We start from the raw sequence: 22,064 nt of genomic DNA, 5'->3' as shown, positions 1-22,064 counted from the left end.
ATAAGGTTGCATAGCACTAGCTTACACATGTAATCCTAGACACTCAAGAAGCTGAGATCCGAAGATTATAGTTCAAAGCCAACCTGGGCAGGAAAGTCCTTGAGACTTTTTTTTTTGCCAGTCCTGGGGCTTGGGACTCAAGGCCTGGGCACTGTCCCTGGCTTCTTTTTACTCAAGGTTAGCACTCTACCACTTGAGCCACAGTGCCCCTTCTGGATTTTTCTGTATGTGTAGTGCTGAGGAATCGAACCCAGGGCTTCATGTATGTGAGGCAAGCACTCCACCACCAGGCCATATTCCCAGAAAAAAAGCTGAGAGACAGTGTCCAAGCCCTGAGTTCAAGCCCAAGCTACACACACACACACACACACACACACACACACACACACACACACACACACACACACACTGCCTAAGAAGCAGCTGGATACCCCAAGTACACACTCTCAATTCAGTTTAGCCAACTGACCAGTTTTTAACCCACCAGAAGGGTTATTCTGTGAAGAAAGTGAGGGTCTAATATTCACATCAACAGGACAAGGAGAAGGGAGAGGTGTCACAGTGAAAATGGGGATTAACTGGAAGTCGGTGGGATGCTCATACCTCCAGCCTCTGCTACCATCCCTTTCTGAGAATGTCAACAATCAGAACTGCACCACCCATATAGGGTATTGCTGGAGGTTCTTTCTTGCCCACTCCCCACGGTAGGCCTTATACAAAGTGCTTTACATGTTTTAATTGACACATAATAATTGTACCTATTTATAGGGTATAATGTGATATTTTAATACATCCATGCAGTGTATAATGGTCAAATCATGGCAATTAGTATATCCATCACCTCAAATATTTATTATTCCTTTATGTAGGGAACTATTAAAACCCTTTCTTCTGGCTACTTTGTAACACACAATAAGTTACTGCTGACTCTGGTTACTGCATGTTGTTATTGTAGAACATCAAAATTTATTCCTTTTATCCTAGTTTTCTGCCCAATAGCCTCCGGAGATAATTAATGACCCCAGAATTACTACTCCTGACATCTGGGAATCTCCAAAGAAATGGACAGGATCACTGGTTCCTACAGAAAAGGCCACACATAGCATCCCACTGGCTTTTTAATGTTACTCTTAAATATTAATGGCATACAAAGGATAAGAAAGAACTTGAGGAATATTGTCATCATGAAAGACAAAAACTAAAACCAGCAGACTAACAAGCACAGAGAGGAACTTGGAAGGGAAAAAAATGTCACTGAGCTAGTCATTAATAGCTTCAGAAATAAGAGGATCAGAATAGAAGACTATATAAAAAGGAGCCATTTGAAGCTGGGTGCTGGTGGCTCCTGCCTGTAAGCCTAGCAACTCAGGAGTCTGAGATCTGAAGACCACTGTGCAAAACCTGGCAGGATGGGGCTGGGAATGTGGCTTAGCAGTACAGTGCTTGCCTAGCACGCACAAAGTCCTGGGTTCGATTCCTCAGCACCACATAAACAGAAAAAGCTAGAAGTGGAGCTGTGGCTCAAGAGGTAGAGTGCCATGCCTTGGACAAAAAGAAGCCAGAGACAGTGCTCAGGCCCTGAGTTCAAGCTCCAGGACTAGCAAAAAAAAAAAAAAAACAGGCAGAAAAGTCTATGAGATAATTTGGGCTGGGGATATGGCCTAGTGGCAAGAGTGTTTGCCTTGTATACATGAGGCCCTGGGTTCGATTCCCCAGCACCACATATACAGAAAACGGCCAGAAGTGGCGCTGTGGCTCAAGTGGCAGAGTGCTAGCCTTGAGCAAGAAGAAGCCAGGGACAGTGCTCAGGCCCTGAGTCCAAGGCCCAGGACTGGCCAAAAAAAAAAAAAAAAAAAAAAAGAAAGAAAGAAAGAAAAGAAAAAGAAAAGTCTATGAGATAATTAGCCACCAAAACAAACCCTGAAGTGGAGATATGGTTCAAGTGGTTGAGTTAACTAGCCTTGAGCGAAAAAGCGCAGTGACACAGCAAAACCCTGAGTTCAAGCCTTGTATTGGCCAGAAAAAAGAAAAGAATAATTTGAATCGGATTGTGGTGACAGCTATATACTCCATATATGTACTAAACATCAGTGAATTATATGCCTAAAATGGGTGGATTTGTGGTGATAGTGATATTCAAACCACAGTAAAGCCATTTTTTTCTAAATAAGAATAATAAGCCCTTGAGTACTGAAAGCATGATGGCATAAATAAAAAGTCAATGCAAGAGTTAGGAAAATATGTTCAAAAAAAACCTTCTAAAGTGAAAATAAAAAACATGAAAGAGAAAAAAAAATAGTGGGGGCGAGAGAAGAGGAAATCTACCTAGGAGACCTACCAAAAGAAACAGAGAGACTTGAAAGGCCTCCATTATCAAATAAACATTATATAAAAAAATGATTTCCCAGGGCTGAACAACTTGCATTTGCAGAACTTAAAAGCTCATTGAAGGTTTAGCTCAGTGGTAGAACACGTGCTTAACATGTCTGGAAGCCTGGGTTTAATCTCTATCAGCAAAAAGAAAACAGGGAAAAAGCAGCACATTTAAAAGTCTGTGGATACTCAACTGCACAACAAATGAAGACAGCTCTACACTAACTTCGTGGTGTTACACATGAAGATAAAAGCTCAAACAATCAGTGAGGGGAAGCAAAAGTCAGTACTGAGAAAGGCGTTAGTCTTCCCTGGCAAAGTCTCAAATCATGATTGATTGATTGATTGGCTGTTCTGAGGTTCGAACTCAGGACCTTGGGCTCCTTAGGCAGGTGCTCTACCACTTGAGCCACAGTAGAGTCCATCCTCCCTCCTCTTCCTTCTCATTTTAGAATTCAGAAAGCAGCACAGCAATGTGTTAAAAAAAAAATCACTCTTACCATACAAAACAACACATTAATATGAAACAGCAAGTCTTTAATAAGGTCAAAACGCATATGAGAGAGAGAGTCTGTGCACATACACGTGATCCATGCATGTATGAGTTTCTGGGTCCATTTCGTCTGGCGTTCTCAGTACCCCACACCATCCTCACCTCTGCACACTGCTCTGCTTCCTTCCTCACCCTTTCCATTCTCCCTCTTCCCTGCTGCTCCTTCCTTAACTGGCTACCCCATAAAATGGAAGGATTTGTTTTTCTAATTTATTTCCTTCATTTGGAAATCTTATGTTTTCTGCTCACCATTTTTAAAGCAAACAAGTGGAACACTTTCTGTTTCTGCCTAAGAAAATAAAAATAATAAATAAACTGCTTTAGGGTTTGTCCCCTTGTGGCCTCTCAGGCATCTCCCTGGGTTTCTGCCTGGGATGTTCAGAGTCACTTCTCCTCCAAGGGAAGCAGTTCAAGATCTGTAAGTTGCCTCATGTGGGAGGGAGGGGCTCAGTTATTTCCAAACTCACCGCATACATGGAGAAACAGTTCCAAACTGGACTCCTACAGAAAAAAAAGAGCTGAAATCTTTGACCCCCCCCAATAAGAAAACTCCTCTTTCTCTGAATCCTTCTATTTAGTTGAAGCACATGTGGGACATTGGCAGATGGAGAGGGCCTAAGATAGGGGAGAATAGGTTTGGCAAAGATACAGCATGAACAAGGGCACTGAGGTGTGTAAGACACTGAGGGCTGTGACATGATTAGAGATGTCCCCAGAGCATCCCAAGATCCAGTGGCATCTGTCACCCTAAGTATCTGGTCCTGAATCATCAGCAGGGCCATTAGCATGATGGAGTTCCCTATACAAAGAGCTTTGGGATATGACAACTATACCATCAGCCACCAGCCACATTCACAGCCAGCCACACTCTCATCTCTATTGCCCCAGGAAAGAAGATAGACTGAGGGCAATGGCAGCCCTATCTATTCTGTGAGGATGTGAACTGGCCCAGACTTCTCCAGACTGGCTCCATCATAGTGATGGTGAGGACCATGCAGGGTGCTGTAGCCAGGCATGCAAGGCTCTGATGGGCCCATGCCTGTATCTCCAGTACCCCTTTCCCTACCCCCAGAGCCTGGCATATGGCAAGTATGTACCTGCTGAAAGAAGACTGCTATGGAAGGAGGTGGAAAACAAGAGAGAAACAGACAAAGAGAGAGACTGATTTTGTTTAAGGGGAAAGGTACTAGGCTAGGTGATACAGGCCTATAATCCCAGCACTTAGGAGACAGAGGCAGGAGGATCCCGAGGTCAAGGCCAACCTGGGCTACAAATGGAGACAGACCCAAGAAAAGAAAGAAAAGAAAAGAAAGAAAGAGAGAAAGAGAGAGGGAGGGAGGGAAGGGAAGGACAGAGCTTAGCTATAGAGGATTGCCTAAAACAGGTAATTCCCAGCTCTGCAAGTTAATTGATTTAAAAGGAAAGAAAATGACATGCTGAGGCACCCAAGGCACCAGACACACAGAGATAACCTCAAGGTCTAGGCCCAGTGGACTCCCAGTTAATCACATGGTCACATGATCGCAACAGCACTAGATAGCACCTGTGGAGCTTGCTAAAGCTGAGCATAGAAGCCAGCTGGTGACCAGCACCCCTTTCGGGCAGGAGCCCTCCCAGAGATGCTCTGCAGTCCAGGACCCTCAGGCACAATGGGGCTAAGCTGCTGACCCACAGAACTGATGCATGCAGGATGGATCTCAGAGCCGCAATCTCTAACCGTCCCATATGACCTGCGGTTGTGGTAGAAGTCACTGTCTCAGGACACAGAGGAGACAGTGCCCTGGGGAGCAGTGACAGCCCCAGCTCCCTTGGGATCACTCAGGAGCCCTGCCATTTGCTGGCTGAAAAGAACTGATAGAGAGAGGTGGAGGTCCTCACTTCCCACCGTGGGCCAAGAGAGCCTGGCTTCCAAAACCTCTGACATCATCTATTTCCCATGCAGAAACAGCTGGCCAGATGGTCAGCTCCCTGCCCAGTATCCAGATCTCTGCCAGTGCAGCTACATACACACACACACACACACACACACACACACACACACACACACACACACACCCCTCAGCTAAAGGTGGCTTCCCAGATCAGCTTTGGAGGATCATCAAGAAATCAAGAAATGTCCCCTTCAGTAATCTATCATCTCCTTCCAACACATCCCTCCCTCACAGTCACCCCGATCTCCTTCCTCGTCTGACTCCTCCCACGCTATTTTATCTACTCCAGTTCAATAGTCGGGCCTTTGGCCTTGGCTTTCTGAGCCACACTTAGAACTAGGGCCTTCAACTTGGCACTGACTCAGATCCTGTGTCAGATGACTAGCTTTATTGTGGTTGGGAAACAAAGATCAAGGATGTTTCTAAGGGTGGAATAGGTGGTCTCCCTGATGAATGAGAGCCCTAAGGAGTCATCTAAATGCTAAGGTGGTCCCTGGGAATTAAAGAGACCACAAACAAACTATGTACTGCAGTGGTTCCCACCGGCCAGATGGAAACCACTTACTGGTTTAGTTTGGGAAGATAGGTCCAACCTTCTACAAGTGGGCATGGCTAGGCAGGAGGTTGCCTATGTAGCACCCATGGTTCCATCCAGTAGTGAGGGTAGAAAAGGAGAACTGGCTTAGAAGTAACTGGTCCTAGAAGAAACCAAACAGCTGGGGACTGAATGAGGGATACATCCAGGACTTACAGGTAGAGAAAACCCAGGCTGGACCTACTTAGATGGCCCACCCTTGGATCTAGTTACAGTTGCCCTGATTTACCACTGACAGCATTTACTGGGCCACAGCGCCACCTACAGGAAGGCCCTGCCTCAACTCAGGGTCAACTGGGCCCCATCCTAAGAGCCAGAGACCATCAGCTTCAGGTAAGAGGATGTACTCACTACCTTACACATGTAACTAAAACTCCTCTGTACATTACCTTGACAATTAAATTAAATTTAAAAAATTTTAAAATAAGATCATAGACAACAGGAACCAAGAGGCAGTCAGTCCTGTATAGCCGAGGACCATGATACAGGGACCAGCCCTTTGCTATCACCTCCTGACATGTTTTAGTCAGTTATTAACCATTCCCATTTTATAGATGCAGAAATTGGGCCTCAGAAAGCTAGTCACCCAACTAGCTGGCAGCAGAGCCCTGCAGGATGCCAGCTCGAGGTCCATTGCCAAAAATTTCTGTACTCTACAGCTGTCTCTCATGATGCAGGGGGGAAAAAAGGAAGTATGAAAGATGGAAGATGAAGCAAAAATCTGCTAATTGGAAGGATCCAAAAAGGAGAATTTGCCTCTGCCTGAGAAGCCCCACCCACTCCAGTCTGCCAGAGCAAACATCATAGAGCTGCCTCCTCAAGCCTGCCAGGCAATTAAAACACACTGAACATTGAGCCACTTAAAGATGACTGTCAAGGTAGGGTGGGGTGGATTTTTTAAATGTCTCAATAGCTGGCAACATAATTGCGGACATTATTTTTTTAATTCCTTCCAATGCCAGTTTCAGTAGCAAGCCCTTGTCAGACAGAACTCAGAGGCCAATACTATCTCCCTAATTTGAAGGAGACACTCAAGTTGTCTAAATTCACCAATGTTCCTGAAATTTGAAACCTATAATTTCCTGTTCTGTTACTTGGCCATCCTTATTCTGGAGCTCAGATATAAGTGTGGTCTCTGTAAACTGTCACAACACAATCAGGCTGATGTTGGTGGTTAATACTCAATTAGCCATATGTAAAATATCCACTCAGAAATGGTTCACGGTACCCAGTGCTAGCGGCTCACTCCTGTAATCCTGTCTACTAGAAGCTCGAGCTTTGAGGTCAGCCCAGGCACAAAAGTCCATAAGACTCCATCTCCAATCAACCAGCAAAAAAGCCAGTGCAGGTATCTCTGAGACAACATTTACCACCCAACACACACACACACACACACACACACACACACACACACACACACACATCTCCTACGTGTCTGTTCTGAGAATAGAAGCTGGCTGCTATAATACCCAAGCTAATTGCAATATTATCCTGATGGAAGCCTAATTGCAAGCCAACACTCTTCCTGTACACAGAGCCTGGAAAGGTAGATTCTCCTGTCTCCTGGCAACTTTATTATTTGATTATCTATACTGCAGCTTTTCTTTTTGCTGATTTATCAACTGTCCATATGTATAAATGCTTCGAATTAACCAACAGTATTTAGTAGTTGCCTACTGCATACACATCCCTAGGATGGTTGCCTCAAGTTGCCAAAAGAAATGCATACTCAACTGGATGGGGTGCGAACACCTATAATCCCAGAATCTGGCAGGCTGAGGCAGGGGAATTATGAGTTTGAGGTTATCTTAGGCTACATGACAAAACCCTGTCAAGGAAGGAAGGAAGGAAGGACGGACGGAGGGAGGGAGGGAGGGAGGGAGGGAGGGAGGGAGGGAGGGAGGGAGGGAGGGAGGGAAGAAGGCTTTGGAGCCTTGGTCTCCTCTGGGGCCTTCAGTCAGATATATGAACAGTCTTTGTGTACAAAACCTTACTTGGAAATTCACATATCTGATGGGAATGGAGAATTTCTAGTTCAAAAGAGAAAGAAACCCAGTACTATTGTTCTAGAACTCTGCTTGACATCTCTCAGCCACAGTTGCATAAAGAGAGTACTTTAATTTTGAAGCAGCACAGAGAATTTTACCCCCAAATGTGACAGTTTGCTGTGCTGATTATTTTAAATGAAAGGCCCATGGAGACTAGCAGGGCTGAGAGAGGTTTTTCCCACATGTTCCCTGTGTGCCTAAAGACCCACCAAAGAGAAAAACAACAGCCTCCAGCCCCTCCTTTAGGTCTCACAATGAGCTAAACTCATCGGGGGAAGGGTGACTGAGGATTGTCACCACACTTGGACAGACTCTGTCACCAGCCATTGTTCATCTACCAGGTCCCTTCATTCTTCCAAAGAAAATCATTTATGAACTTTGTCCAGCTTCTCAGCACATTCACTCTCCCTAAAAATCATTTACTACCCGGCAAAATGACCTGTATACACACACACACACACACACACACACACACACACACACACACACACACACACACACACACTGCCCTCTGAAGAAATGTAAACACCCAAACCACATCCAGTGATGGCTAATGATTCTCTCACCATCCCCTGTGCATGTTAATTTGTACATCTTTTCTCCCAACTCCTGTCAGCTCATTCCAGTGAGCTTGCCTCGGGCCAAGGTTCTCTTTACCCCTACAATTTCATTAATTAACTCACCAAATATTTGTTGAACAACTCACCCGTATTTGGCCCTGGGAGAGAATTTTGCAACAATAGTCTCTTATCTCAAAATTGACAGCACAGTAGGGAGGCTACATCCAATGTGTTTTATTTTTCTTTAAAAATATAAATCACAGAGTGGAACAGAGGTAAGACCAAGAATGATGAGGAAATTTGGCACTTGGGAAATCATCAGAAAGGCTCCTTTTGCTAAAAGTGGAGAATCTCATCAAGTCTTACCTGCCTGCCACCAGCTTTGGTCCTTGGCAGCGGAGCAAGGGCAGGACACAGCCACCCTGGACCCAGTGTCTGACCATTAAAGATGAAAAATGAACTCCCTGCCCTGTATCCAGTGCCCCAACACCTTCCCATCCTGTGCAGCTGTCCACGGTTATGCGTGGCTTCTCCCTTCCCTTACATAGCCGTCAGTTACACTGTGTCCAAGGCCTTACCTCATCCAGACAGCAAACCCCCATTTGAGTAGGTCTGTGAAGGTGAACTTTGGGTACCCAGTTGGTCCTGACCTCAGAGGTGGGTCCCACCTCCTAGAAGGAAATTTGAAGAGTTCCAGCTTCTAAAGAAACACAAGTGGCTGCCATACTAAGATCAGAATTTTTGTGTGTGTGCCAGTATCAGGGCTTGAACTCAAAGTCTCACACCTTGCTTAGCTTTTTTCACTCAAGACTAGCATGCTACCATTTGGGCCACACCTCCACTTCCAGCTTCTTGCTGGTTAATTGGAGGTAAGTATCGCATGGACTTTTCTGCCTGGGCTGACTTAATCTTCAGATCCCAGCCTGCTAGGGTTACAACTTCAAAGAATGGATAGTTTCACCAGTGTTTACTAATGAAAGGAATATGTCAAAGACATTGAACATAGTCCCTGAAACAGGAGAAGTATCCAATAAATATCAGGTGGTAGTAATACTATTATTATTGAATCCCAGAATGATGGAGCCTTATAATAAGATGCAAATATAACAAAAAGCAGTCTTTAAAGCTTATTTTTTTAGAGCAATAACAAGAGAGAAATTCATTGTTTAACATACAGGATGCAATGCTCATAAAAGAGTGGAAAAATTAATTTATCTTCTACAAGCTTCCATTTTCCTTATTAAAGAGAATAATGGGCAACTTGGAAAAGGGTAACAAACACAGTTGTTGGGAAATTGGACCTCAAAAGCTGACACAAGAAGTGAAAGGGAATATCCAAATCAAGAGACAAAGGATAAAAAGACAAATGACTCCAAAAGCAATACTTGCAAAACCATTTGGTGTAAACCAACTGAACAACTCATGGGGGGAGAGGAAAAGGGGGAGAGGGAGGGAGGAATGAGGGAGGAGGTAATAAACAGTACAAGAAATGTACCCAAGGCCTAATGTATGAAACTGTAACCTCTCTATACATCACTTTGACAATAAATGAGAAAAAAAAAAGCTGACACAATACTCAAGAGAGACTTTGGCTTTCCCTGAGTTCAAGCTTTGTTTTGTTGTTGTTTTGTGTTGTTTATGTCAGTACTGGGGCTTAAATTATGGGCCTCAGATTTTTCTACAGAGACTGATGCTCCAGGACTTAAGCCACTTCTGGGTTTGGGTGGGTGTGTGCGTGCATGTGTGTGTGTGTGTGCGTGCGTGTGTGTGTGTGTGTGTGTGATAACTGGAGTTAAAAACCCCCTGGATTGGGGGCTGGGAATATGGCCTAGTGGCAAGAGTGCTTGCTTCATATACATGAAGCCCTGGGTTCAATTCCCCAGCACCACATATATAGAAAATGGCCACAGGGGGCGCTGTGGCTCAAGTGGCAGAGTGCTAGCCTTGAGCAAGAAGAGGCCAGGGACAGTGCTCAGGCCCTGAGTCCAAGGCCCAGGACTGGCAAAAAAAAAAAAATCTCTTGGATTTGTCTGCATAGGCTGCTCCACAGCTCTTAGACCTCAGCCTCCTGAGTAGCTAAGATTATCAAGATTTTTTTTATTCAAACTAAATATAACTATTTTACAGATTATAGGATACTACTAAGAAAGGATACTGAGAAACCAAGAAGCTGAGAGGGAAAATGAGAGTGGGCAAATGATGCTTAGGCTTGAAAAAGACAGAGATGGATTCTGGGCAGTATAGATTGGTCATTCAGTGCTGGGAATCGACCACTAGAGCTATACTCCCTGGCCCCCAGGTATATCTTATGTTGCTCTATAATCAAACAGGTTTTAAGCCCTTATAAAAGATGGCAGGTGTTACTAATGGCCCATGTGGCTCACTGAAGGTAATTAGTAAAATTAACCTCATTTCCATTGTTGATAGGCCAGTGCAAGGAGGTGTTACTATGCATATTATATACATAATTTTAGCAAAGCAACTGGTGGAAGATTTTCAGGATTCCTAGTGGGCAGGATGAAGAAATAAGGGTGAGATTTAAAGAATAATTAGCCAAATTGTACACGGCTGAGAATCTGCATGCCAGCAATAGAGCAGTATTCACCACAAAGCATATTGTGGGTGCTGGGTAAATACTTGTTCCATTAATAAATCAAGCAGAAGGGAGGTTTCTGATGGAACGCCCTTGTCGCATTCAATATTATCATTCATTCAGATGGTGACTTATGGGGTCATAGTATCAAACCGGCTGAAAGCAGAAACTTGGAGGAAGATGTGATCCAATGAGAAAAATTTAAGATTCAAAATGAAGCCAAAAGGTTAGTAGGAAGATAGGCTGAGGCCTCAGTGAAACGAAGAGACAAACGCCAAGCTGTTTACTGGGCTTCTAGAAGCAAATGCACTGGTGGGAGAGGGAGGTCTGGCCTCATTTCATACAACAGAGATCCATAGGCCTGAAATGATCACAGGCTCCATGAGTTTCCTTAGTGGCTGAAACACGGAGGCAACTGTATGCCACACAGAAGGATAGAGGATGGAGAATGCAGGAAGGAGAGAAGAGTCCCCATTTGTACTGCCCTGGTCACTAAGAGCTGGTTTTGTTTGTATTTGTTTGGGAGTACTGGGGATTGGACCTAAGGCCTTGCGCATGGTAGGCAAGCACTATATCATCTGAAGAGACCATGTTTAGTGAATGGTATATGTTGGTACTTGTTTATATGAATGATCTCATACTTCCGGTACAGTTTGGGTTTGGGAGGGGGGCGTGTTTTTGAACAGGGAAGAAGGTGCCGGTACTGGGCCTTGAGGTCTTGCCTATTTTATTTGTTCAAGACTGGCACTTGAACCACACCTCTACTTCTGGCTTTTGCTGTTTAACAGGAGATAAGAGTCTTATACATATCAAAACAAATTCCAGAAATGGAAACATGGGGTTTTGTTGGTGGTGGTGCTGTTTTTGCTTTGGGGTATTACACTATGTGGAAAATGAACTATGCAACTTGTGGGCAAGGACAGGAGGAAAGTGAAGGAAGGGGTGACAATGTCAAAAAGAATTGTTCTTATTACTTGACTTATAAAATGGTAACCCATTCAATACTTTAATACTAATACTACTAATAAATAATAATAATAATAAAGCATATATATTTTTTAAGTTTTAGAGTTTGCGTGTCAGTCGTGAGGCTTGAACTCAGGTGCTGTCCCTGAGCTTTTGTGATCAAGGCTAGTGCTCTACCACTTTGAGCCACAGCTCCACTTTCAGTTTTCAGGTGGTTGATTGAGATAAGAGTCTCACAGACTTTCCTGCCTCAGCTGGCTTCAAACCATGATCCTCAGATCTCAGCCTCCTGAGTAGTTAGGATTACAAGGACAAGCCACCATTATGTTTTTAATAAGTAAAAAACAAACACAAACTAAAGGATTCTATTGCAAAGAGGAAAGATCTGTTTTGCATATAAGATTAATTTGGTAGAAATAGAATGTTCAAAACCAGAGGATTTAAGGACATTGTCATCTCAGAAGAGATAAACGGTGGTGGGGAAAGCTGGGCATTGGTGGTTCACACCTGTAATCCTTCCTACTCAGGAAGGAGAGATCTGAGGATGGCAGTTCAAAGCCAACCAGGGAAGGAAAGTCTATGAGACTCTTATCTCCAATTAACCACCAAAAAGTTGGAAGTGGAGCTGTGGCTCAACACACAAATGCTGATGGAAGGGGCTGCTGGGTTTAATAGAAAATCAAGTTCAATTCCAATTTGCTGAAACTACAGATGTGGCTAAGTTGGTCCCGAGCAGATTCATCCTAGGTCACCCCCATTTGTGAGCTCCTTTCTCTAGTGAATGGATTTCAATCACTAAAGCCTAGATGATGGCAGTTAAGGGGTAGAGGAATATGCAGTTTGGCAGGCTCCAGTTTAGGGCTGGTTTTGGCTTGAGAATGATGCTGGAAAAAAGTAATAGGAAGCACTTCAAAGAAAACAACTAAGTGTAACAGGCAATATGTGATTGGAACCTGGTTTGGGGAAGCATATATAAATATGTATATATATACATATACATATATATACACACACACATATATATATAAACAGCAAAGGCAATTGTGGAAATTTGAGTGTGGACTGGAAGTTAGATGACAGGAAATTATTGCCAATTTCCTTATTATGAAAATGATCTTGTTTTCTGAAGAAAAAAAAAATCTTCCCAGTTAGGAGGCCCATGATGACATCTCAAGTGAAGTCTGCACATTAATTTCACAATTACAAAAATGGAGATCTACTCAGCCAGTGTGGACAGATGTACTTTCTCAATACTACTTTCAGCATCTATTTGAAGTCTTTCTACTAATCATGCTGGTGAGAGGGAGGGATGGGAAGGAATAAGTTAGTAAGGACTTGCCTGGGTATCCAAGTGAGCTACATCAGCAGGTGTTAATGTTCCACGGGGCCTTAATCCCTCTTTTAGACACCAGCAATCCATGGCAGGAAAGCCCAGAAAGCAGAGAAAGCAGTGTGGTAACTTGCAGTCTAGATTGCTTTCCCATGCCTAGCCATCACCAACTCAGGCTGAACCTACCTGCTAGGGTTGGACAGGGAAAAAGTGAGGGCCAATAGAATCCTCAGAATAACTCTCATGAAGACATCGGGGCTCAGAGAAGTATGTGTTTTCAACCATGGACACACAGCTGGCCTGCAGACTTGAATCCAATGAATGGGTCCTAACTCTAGGATTTGAATTGTCCATTAACACAACCTGTTCCAGAACATTCATGGTCGTATCAGGGAAACCGTGACAGGTTCTCAGAGCCTATGTTGGCCAGCATCTTTTGAGGCCAGCATCTCTGGGGGCATCTCTGGGGATTACAGTCTTGGTGTTCAGCAGACTCAGCAGTGTGTGCTCATAAGGGCAGGTGCTGGTATCCTCTGCCTGTATTTGACCCTTACTCAGATGGCCTTCCGTGACTCACTCTAGCTTCCTGAAACTCAGGTTACCCCTTTATAATGGGACACAATTCCCGTATGCCTCACTGAGGAAGAAAATGTTTGCAGTGTGGAGCCGATACCCACTGCTGTTCCTGCTGCTGCCAACTTATCATTATGGGCACTCAAATGCCCACTGCTCCAGGCACAAAATCTCTTCCAGGCATACCCTGAGCTGTTCTCTTGTTTTCTGGGCCACTCTCTCCCTGGTGTCCATCTCTTACTACAGGAAGGAGATTGATTTCCCTATGTTGGAAGCCCCAAGCCAGGGATACATGCAGGGCAGCTAGGGTGGAGTAACAGCACCATCTAGTGGCAAGCAAGCTACACACTGCTAAAGCAGTTGGTCTAATGATATCTTTGTGTAAGTCACCTGGTCAAACTGTTTACCAGTGCTTGAGGGTGGCCACAGCATCTTCCTAGAGAGGAATTCCCATGCCAGACATTTGAGAAAAAAATCATAAAACAAGAGAGAAGTCCTCACTGTGTTGCTTTTCAGGACCACAGGGTGGTTAAAAACAAAAAGCAAATAAACAAGAAACCAAAACAAAACAAAACTTCCCAAGTTTACTAGTCCTGGGGCTTGAACTCAGGGCCTGAGCACTGTCCCTGGCTTTTTTTGCTCAAGGCTAGCATTCTGCCAACTTAAGCCACAGCGCCAGTTCTGGCCTTTTCTATATATGTGGTACTGAAGAATCGAACCCAGGGCTTCATGTATATGAGGCAAGCGCTCTTGCCACTAGGCCATATTCCCAGCAAAACTTCCAAACTTTAAAAAGCATTCCCATCAAATTCAGAGACAGTATACTGGTGGACTTCACAGGGGAACCTACTTACAACTACATGCTCTTCCTCTCCTGAGCAATACATAGGCGTTTCCTCTGCCCTGTTGGGGCATCTGGTGCAATAAACCAAACTGCATGCTCTGCAAAATACAGAACTAACTCAGAGCCCCACCTTCACCCCACCCCCATCCCTTATTCTAGCTATTCTCAAAGATCTGGGCCTCAGATAAACCTGGAGACTTGTTCTAGGCTGGGAAGTGGAGAGTCATAGGCTGAGCAGCTCGGCAGAATCTGGACAAAGCTGGGGGCTGGATCCCATGTACCTCTTACACTTGCTATCACTAAGGCTAGTAGTGCCACCCCTTTCCCTCTCCAGGGGACAAAGCTTATGGCCACCAACAGTGAAACAGTATTTCCTCAGGCAAAGCTCACTAGTCACAGGACTGATGCTATGGTCTAGCCTGCAGCACGTGAGCACTTTTTCTAAATCCCAGAGTGGAATTTTAATTTGGCACCTAATGCTTTCGCTCATTGGCTAGCACTCTACCAACTGAGCCATACCTCCAACCACTTATGAGGACTCATAAAGCACTTTGGCTCCTCTCCTGTGCAGAGCAGACAGTTCCACATAAAAAGAAGGCAAAGCAGTGATCACCAGAAGCTTAGGGGGAGTATGACTGAGAAAAGATGCCAAGGGATTTTTTGGTAGGAATGGAAATTGTCTGAAATCAGTGGTGGTGGTGGCATACTCATACTATACTAAAATCCATAGGATTAAAAAAAAAAAAAAAAAGGAAGCTAGATGCCAGGCTCATGTGCATAATCCCTAACTACTCAGGAGGCTGAGATCTGAGGATCATAGTTCAAAGCCAACTGGGGCTGCAAAGCCCATGAAACTTTTATCTCCAATTAACCACAGGGAAAAACAACAACAAACCAGAAGTGGAGCTATGGCTCAAGTGGTAGAGTGCTAACCCTGAGCAAAAAAAGCTAAAGGACAGTGCCCAGGCCCTGAGTTCAAGCTCCAGGACCAGAACAACAACAACAACAAAAGTAGCACCCAGCAATATGCTTTTTCCACAAGCATCCCAGCTGGCCTTACAGCACTTTGAATGATTAGAAAGGACAGAACTTTTAGTAGCACTGGGTGAACATACTTGTATTATAATGTTGGCTGGCTGACACTGGGACTCTGTGATACCCCCAGGAAAACAGCAATGCAACGTATGCAAAGGCACTTGGCATTTAACCCTAGCAACAGTATGAAGCAGGTTTTGGTATCCCTGATGACCAGCTAAGTACACTGAGGCTCAGGCAGAGAGTGGGCAATAGGGGGCTAAACATGCCTTTCAGGGATCCCTGTCCCTGAACTGTCCCTACTTCCACTCTTCCTGATTCCCCCACTCCAACGTCACAGAGAGAGATGGGAGTAAAATGCCAGTGAAGAGCATTGCTAGGTCCTAAGGGTGGGCCCAGCACATCCCTGGTGTCCCTGGGCTGAGCCTAAGGAGTATTCAAGAGCAAGTCCAAGTTAGAGAAGGAAGAGAAATGAAAGCAGTTCAAGACATTCAAAAGCACATGACTGTCTTCTCCTTCCAAAGCAATTCTTTATTGTGCAATCAGTCAGCAAGTGTTAATGAAGCCCAGTGCTACGCCAGGTGCACTGTACTAAGCATCAATACACGAGTGTAAGAGACAGATGATGGCAGCTGGAGACACACAGGCTAAACAGTTCTCAGGAAGTGCTCTGTGGGTAAAACTCAAACCTCTGCTTAGCTGCCAGGACTGCCATGAACATTCTTTCAAGTTAACATCTTCAAAGAAAAACATCACAGCCCTCATTTGTCATGGCCTGAGACTGTTTCCTAGGATTATCCACTGGAATTACTAAACAAGGTTTACTTTCACTGGAATTCACCTCATGTTCCCCTCTACTAGAGTTGGAATCAAGTTATTGTTTTTTAACAAAAGGAATTTTAAAAGGTTAAGCAGGAAGTGCTTAACAAGTGGCTAGTAGTTGTCTAGGCTGAGACACTAGCTCAGCTCCAGCACATGCTAGTAGTACTTACAGGACAATGTTCCTGCCTCTGAGGGAGGAGTTGGTACCACAGAGAGTGGTCTAGACAAGAGATGATTTTCATAGCAACATTTAGCACCAACGATACCAGGCAATATCAGGGGGTTACCAAGAACTTCAGCCCCCAAATTAACCAGTTGAATCTCTCAAACTCAGTTATGTGGTTCTGAGACCAGAAACTAGCCAAAAACATAAGGTAGACTTAAGACAGCTGTACACCACTACAACTCCACCCAGGAGCCAGGAGCTACAGCGAGCTTCCTGCTTCAACATTCAGCACAGAGGAGGGAAGTGGAGGCAGCAGTCTCAGGGGGCCTAAGGCCTGAGATGGTGATGTCAGAACACAAAAGCAACCTCACCTTGCTTCCTCTACCCAACCCCACTTCCACTGAATCTCCATGTGGCAAGTATGGGCAGGGCAGGAAAGGCCTAGTGTTACAGTCTTGATACTCTAGTGAAAAAGATCACAGATTTCTTTGACAAACGAAAGCATGTTAAGCCAGGAGGCCTGGACTGGAGCAGACCTTAGGGGAAAGGTTCCAGAGTGAACCTCTGCCACCTGGAGCGAGCAAGTACCTTTTCTCCTGGAGCCTGCTTTAAAGCGCTAAAAGGTGTGAGCAGCTGGCTTTGGCATAATAGGAAAGAACTGATGATCCATTGCTCTGTTTTTACAAATAGACACCAAAGTCTAATGGGATTCCAGGTATGCAAAGCACTAGGCTCAGGATCTCATGCTCCTGCTCTCTTCCTTTCAACCCTGAAGGCCCTCTGGTTGTCACACACCAGGGAGCCCTCTGCGAAAATGGTCATTGAAGCTACTGAAATGGAGGGTGGTGTTTAAAATGTAACACTGGTTGGCTGAAAATACTGGTTTTTCTTATAAAGTATGTATAAGGCACGGTGTGAGAAAGCTGCCCCCACGCCCAGCCCCACGGCTCTTCCCACGCACACACGCACACAGAAGAGGCCAGCTGGTTTTGCCACAATGCACAAGGAATGGATTGCTTCCCATCACTTCTGGTTTTTGAGCTGGTTGGAGAGCCAGTCCAGGCCTTCGTAAAGCCCATCTCCACTGGTGGCACAGGTGGCCTGAATGTACCAGTTTCTCTGGCGAAGGGAATGTAAGCCGAGCTTGTCCGTTATCTCTGCTGCGTTCATTGCATTGGGAAGATCCTTGAAAAAGAATGTGCACAGTCAGTTTATCATGCTGTGTCCACACAATGAAATAGGCTCTTCTTCCTAAACATGCCCTACCCCACAGCCTTCTCTTCACAGACTCCAAACCTTCAAACCATCCTTCACTTCCTCTCAAGTCCATAGCAGATCTGGAAGTTCCAGTGGCTCTAGTGCCAGAATACCTGCAGAATCTGACCACTTCCCACTGCCTCCACACCTACCACCACCCATCCAGCCCTAACAAGCTTTCTCACCTGGATTAACAAAAATAATTCCCAATTGGTCTCTGCTCTGGCTCCTGAAAGCTTGTTCTCAACCCAAGAGTCAGAGAAAATCAGATTAAATCATTCTCCTACCGAAAGTGGGCCACAGCTCCTTTCCCCAGGAAAAGCCTAAGCCCCTTTCAATGGCCTGCAAGGTCCTCCAGGCCCCAAGGCCCTGCTGCTTCTCCTCCTGCCCACTCCGCCTTTTTAATATAGGACCCATATGTGAACACTCTTATAAAGTTGTCTGATGTAACCCAAGTGCCTGGCACCCAGTGAGCTCAAACTAAATCTAAATACACGAGGACTGAAGAACAAGGCGATCTAGATGTACTGATATGGAAGGATGTCAAAGACAAGGCTAAGTAATAGAACAGGCTGCAAGACCAAATGTATAATAGGCTCAGTGACGAAGCACTTGCCTAGCAAATGCAATGTCCTGGGTTCGATGCCCAGTATCAAAAGGAAAAAACTAAAACAAAACAACAACAACAACAAAAAAGTGAATGTATAATTTGATCTCTGGAATTTAAATGTAAATACAGCCATAATTTTCTGTAGTTATCGAAAACAGAATCTCTTTCCTTAAAGAAATTTCAGTGTTTTGCTGGGCGCTGTTGGCTAGCTACTCAGGAAGCTAAGATCTGAAGATTGCAGTTCAAAGCCAGCTTGGGCAGGAAAGTCTGTGAGACTCTTATCTCCAATTAATTACCAGAAAACCATAAGTGGTACAGTGGCTCAAGTAGTAGAGCACTAGCCTTGAGCTGAAGAGTTCAGGGAGAGCACCCAGGCCTTGAGTTCAAGCCCCACAATGACCCTCCCCCCCAAAAAAAATTAGAAAAATAAAGAAATGTCAGTAGAATATTCCAATTGATATTCTAAATCATTTCTCAGATTTACACCTTGAACCTGTTCCATTTTTTTTTTTTTTTTGGCCAGTCGTGGGCCTTGGACTCAGGGCCTGAGCACTGTCCCTGGCTTCTTCCCGCTCAAGGCTAGCACTCTGCCACTTGAGCCACAGCGCCGCTTCTGGCCGTTTTCTGTATATGTGGTGCTGGGGAATCGAACCTAGGGCCTCGTGTATCCGAGGCAGGCACTCTTGCCACTAGGCTATATCCCCAGCCCCGAACCTGTTCCATTTTTACCATTAAAACCAAACTCATTCTTTTCTTTTTAAAAATCCATTATGCTTGCTGGTAAAACTGCCTGACATCCATCATGAATAACAGGTAACAGCTGTGTGCATCCTGGAAAATCATGGTTACCATGAGTGGGATGACACGAGAACACGCGTTTAATAAATTTGAAGTGACAAAACAGGCCACAACTGTGTCATAACAAAGTGATCTCAATTATGTAACAAATGCATTCTTGGAGAAGGAAGCACAACACCGCGGCGTCGGTCACCTCTGGCTGGCATGCTTCTACCTTCTCTTTTGAACTCAGTTCAGATAAGAACCTGAGGCTGGGCAACTCTGTCACTGCTTTACAACAGGCCCATTGCTCCCACTGAGACCGTCCCTAGAACTCAGGTATCATCTGAGCCACTTTACTCTGCAGTCCCCCTCACTCTCCACCTGATCCCATGACACCTCATTCGACCCCATGTAAGCGCCTCAAACACAGGACCTTCTGTCTGTCTCCCTCACTTCTGTGCACCTAACACCTGAATCAAAGTCTTGAACCTAGTGTCTACTCAGTATTTACTGAATGAATGACATCCTAAAAAAGGACATAGGATTGGGGGTTTGGGGGAAGACATCTAACTTAACTAATTATTGATCTAAGGGAGACACATATGTCTCAGCATTCAGACATACCTGTTTATTTACGAACACCAATAAAACTGCATCTCGGAGCTCATCTTCTGCCAACATTCTGGTTAGTTCTTCCCGGGCCTCATTGACCCGTTCTCTGTCATTACTGTCAACCACAAAAATCAGACCTGCAAAGAAACCCCCAGCATGTGAGTGACATCCACAGGGAAGCACAGCTGTTTATCTGCCCTGCGCATATGTGCGCAATCAATAGTCACGCCACATCACACCCTGACTTAGGAAACATGGTGTGTGCCACTCCATTCCTTTCCAGGCACAGCCCTTCACCAGCCTGACAACACTATATAGCGAGACCAGACTTCAGGCTCAAGTCTTAGTCACCTAATTTCCACAGCAGGGGAAAAAAAGGATTTCATTTCAGGACTGGTCCCCTAAAGCAAAGCTTGACACACAGGAAGGCCTGAGGCAGCTATTTTATCTGGGAAGGGAACCCTGGGAGGAGGATGGGAGGGAGACAGGGGAAGGAGTAAAGTGAGGAAAGAGGGACAGCCAACCATGAAAGTGAACATGGCCACTCCTGTATGAGCAGTGTTTGCAGTTGCTGGATATTCTAAGAAGCCATATGAAAAGCCTCAGAACTGTCTACCAGGTTCAAGAGGGGCAATGTTTAAGATTCCATTCTGATTTCCACGGGCTAAGAGGAATTCAACAGGCCTTAGGCCACCCATATATCCAGTCACATCTACAGGAATGTCTAGATTGCCATATGCATCTCTATAGTAAAGAAAATGGGGGCCCAGAGTGGTGGTATACATCTGTAATCCCAGCTAGTTGGGGCACAAGAGTGCTTGTGGCCATCCTGGGCAAAGTTAACAAAACCCTATTTCAAAAACAAAATGCAGGGCTGGGGATATGGCCTAGTGGCAAGAGTGCTTGCCTCCTATACATGAGGCCCTGGGTTCAATTCCCCAGCACCACATATACAGAAAATGGCCAGAAGTGGCGCTATGGCTCAAGTGGCAGAGTGCTAGCCTTGAGCAAAAAGAAGCCAGGGACAGTGCTCAGGCCCTGAGTCCAAGCCCCAGGACTGGCCAAAAAAAAAAAAAAAATGCAGGGCTAGGAGCCTGGTCCACATGAAGGAGTAGAGTTCTTCCCTGGCCTGCATGAGGCCCTGGGTTCAATCCATAGTACAGAAAAAGGGTGAGGGGAGGGGGAGTGATAAGAGAAAGAAAAAAGTAGAAAAGAGAAAACAATTATTTGTCCCCAGAATTTTCAGAGTGAGAGGAATGTCTCTGGGATCAGGGGGGGCCCCACACCTGGTGGTGGGTTTATGCTAACAGGGACACATGGTAGGCCCCTAGCTAGTCAGTGCTACCAAAATCGCCTTTGGAGGGGCAGGGGACTGGTGTTTGACTTGCATGACCAATGACTGAACCTATCTTGTGTCTGTAAACAAGCCCCCAATAAAAACCATGCACAGTAAACTTCAGGCACACTCCCCTGGCCAGCAGTACTGCAGCAACTCAATGTGCTAGAAAGGTAACAACAACCTGATTCCTCAGGTTGGTGTTCGGTACCCACCTAGGTCTATGTACCTCTCCTTTTTTTTTTTGGCTGGTCCTGGGGCTTAAACTCAGGGCCTGGGCACTGTCCCTGAGCTTCATTGGCTCAAAGCTAGCACTCTACCACTTGAGTCACAGTGCCACTTATTGGAGACAAGAGTCTCATGGACTTTTCCTGGTTTCAAACCGCGATCCTCAGATTTCAGTCTCCTGAGTAGCTAGGATTACAACAGGCGTAAGACACTAGCACCTGGTGCACACCTCTCCTTGTGACTGGTTCTTCTTGCCCTAATAAAACTCTTAAGTATAAGCATTTTCCTGAGCTCAATGCCATTCTAACAAAACCACCCCTCTGCCTGCAAAAATATGGAAGACCACCAAATCTACAGCCAGCTAGTCAGAAGGTGGCTTGGGGACCCTCAACTTGCTACAGTTGGTGACTGAACTGAGAGATTTGTGTAAGAATGTGTCTTCAGCCTGTGAGGTGTGACCCACCTCCAGACAGTGGGGTCAAAGTCTTTGTAGCTCACAGAGAGAATTCCCAGGGGGTGCGACAACTAGGAAGGCTGAAGAAGGTACCACCAGCATTGCACCTGAGTGAAGGGACCAAAACCTACACGAGCCATTGATACTTTGGTTGGAGGAAGAAGCAGGGCCAGAAGACCACCCCGAGCCCAGATTCAACACACTACCAGGAGAGCAGAATGGGAAGAACGCTTTGCAGTGGTCCACATGACAAGAACTATTATAACTTGCTGTTAAAACCCAACATCTCCAATTAACCACCAGAGAACCAGAATGATGCTGTAGCTCAAAGTGGTAGAGCACTAGCCTTGAGCCAAAAAAAGCTCAGGCCAGCACTCCGGCCCTGAGTTTAAGCCCCA

At 45.2% G+C, this 22,064-nt stretch overlaps 1 protein-coding gene across 3 annotated transcripts in view; it reads right to left on the bottom strand.

The window, feature by feature from the left end:
• Positions 1-198: 198 nt before the first annotated feature.
• LOC125366524 (ADP-ribosylation factor 2) overlaps positions 199-22,064 on the bottom strand; it is a 35,249-nt gene continuing 13,383 nt past the window's right edge. For 2 of the 3 annotated variants that reach the window (XM_048367291.1, XM_048367290.1), the window contains exons 4-5: positions 19,661-19,785; positions 15,915-17,574 (exon numbers count right to left, since the gene is read on the bottom strand). In XM_048367291.1, coding sequence (XP_048223248.1) covers positions 17,413-17,574; positions 19,661-19,785 — 287 coding nt within the window. In that variant the 3' untranslated portion in view covers positions 15,915-17,412. Of the gene's footprint in view, positions 210-15,914; positions 17,575-19,660; positions 19,786-22,064 lie in introns of those variants that run through there. The other variant, XR_007213854.1, reaches the window with a different exon arrangement.

The sequence above is a fragment of the Perognathus longimembris genome, chromosome 17 (assembly GCF_023159225.1).
Source record: "Perognathus longimembris pacificus isolate PPM17 chromosome 17, ASM2315922v1, whole genome shotgun sequence".
In the NCBI taxonomy this organism is placed as follows: domain Eukaryota; kingdom Metazoa; phylum Chordata; class Mammalia; order Rodentia; family Heteromyidae; genus Perognathus; species Perognathus longimembris.
The sequence above is the reverse complement of the archived record's forward strand: the minus strand, read 5'-3'. Positions and strand labels throughout refer to the sequence as shown.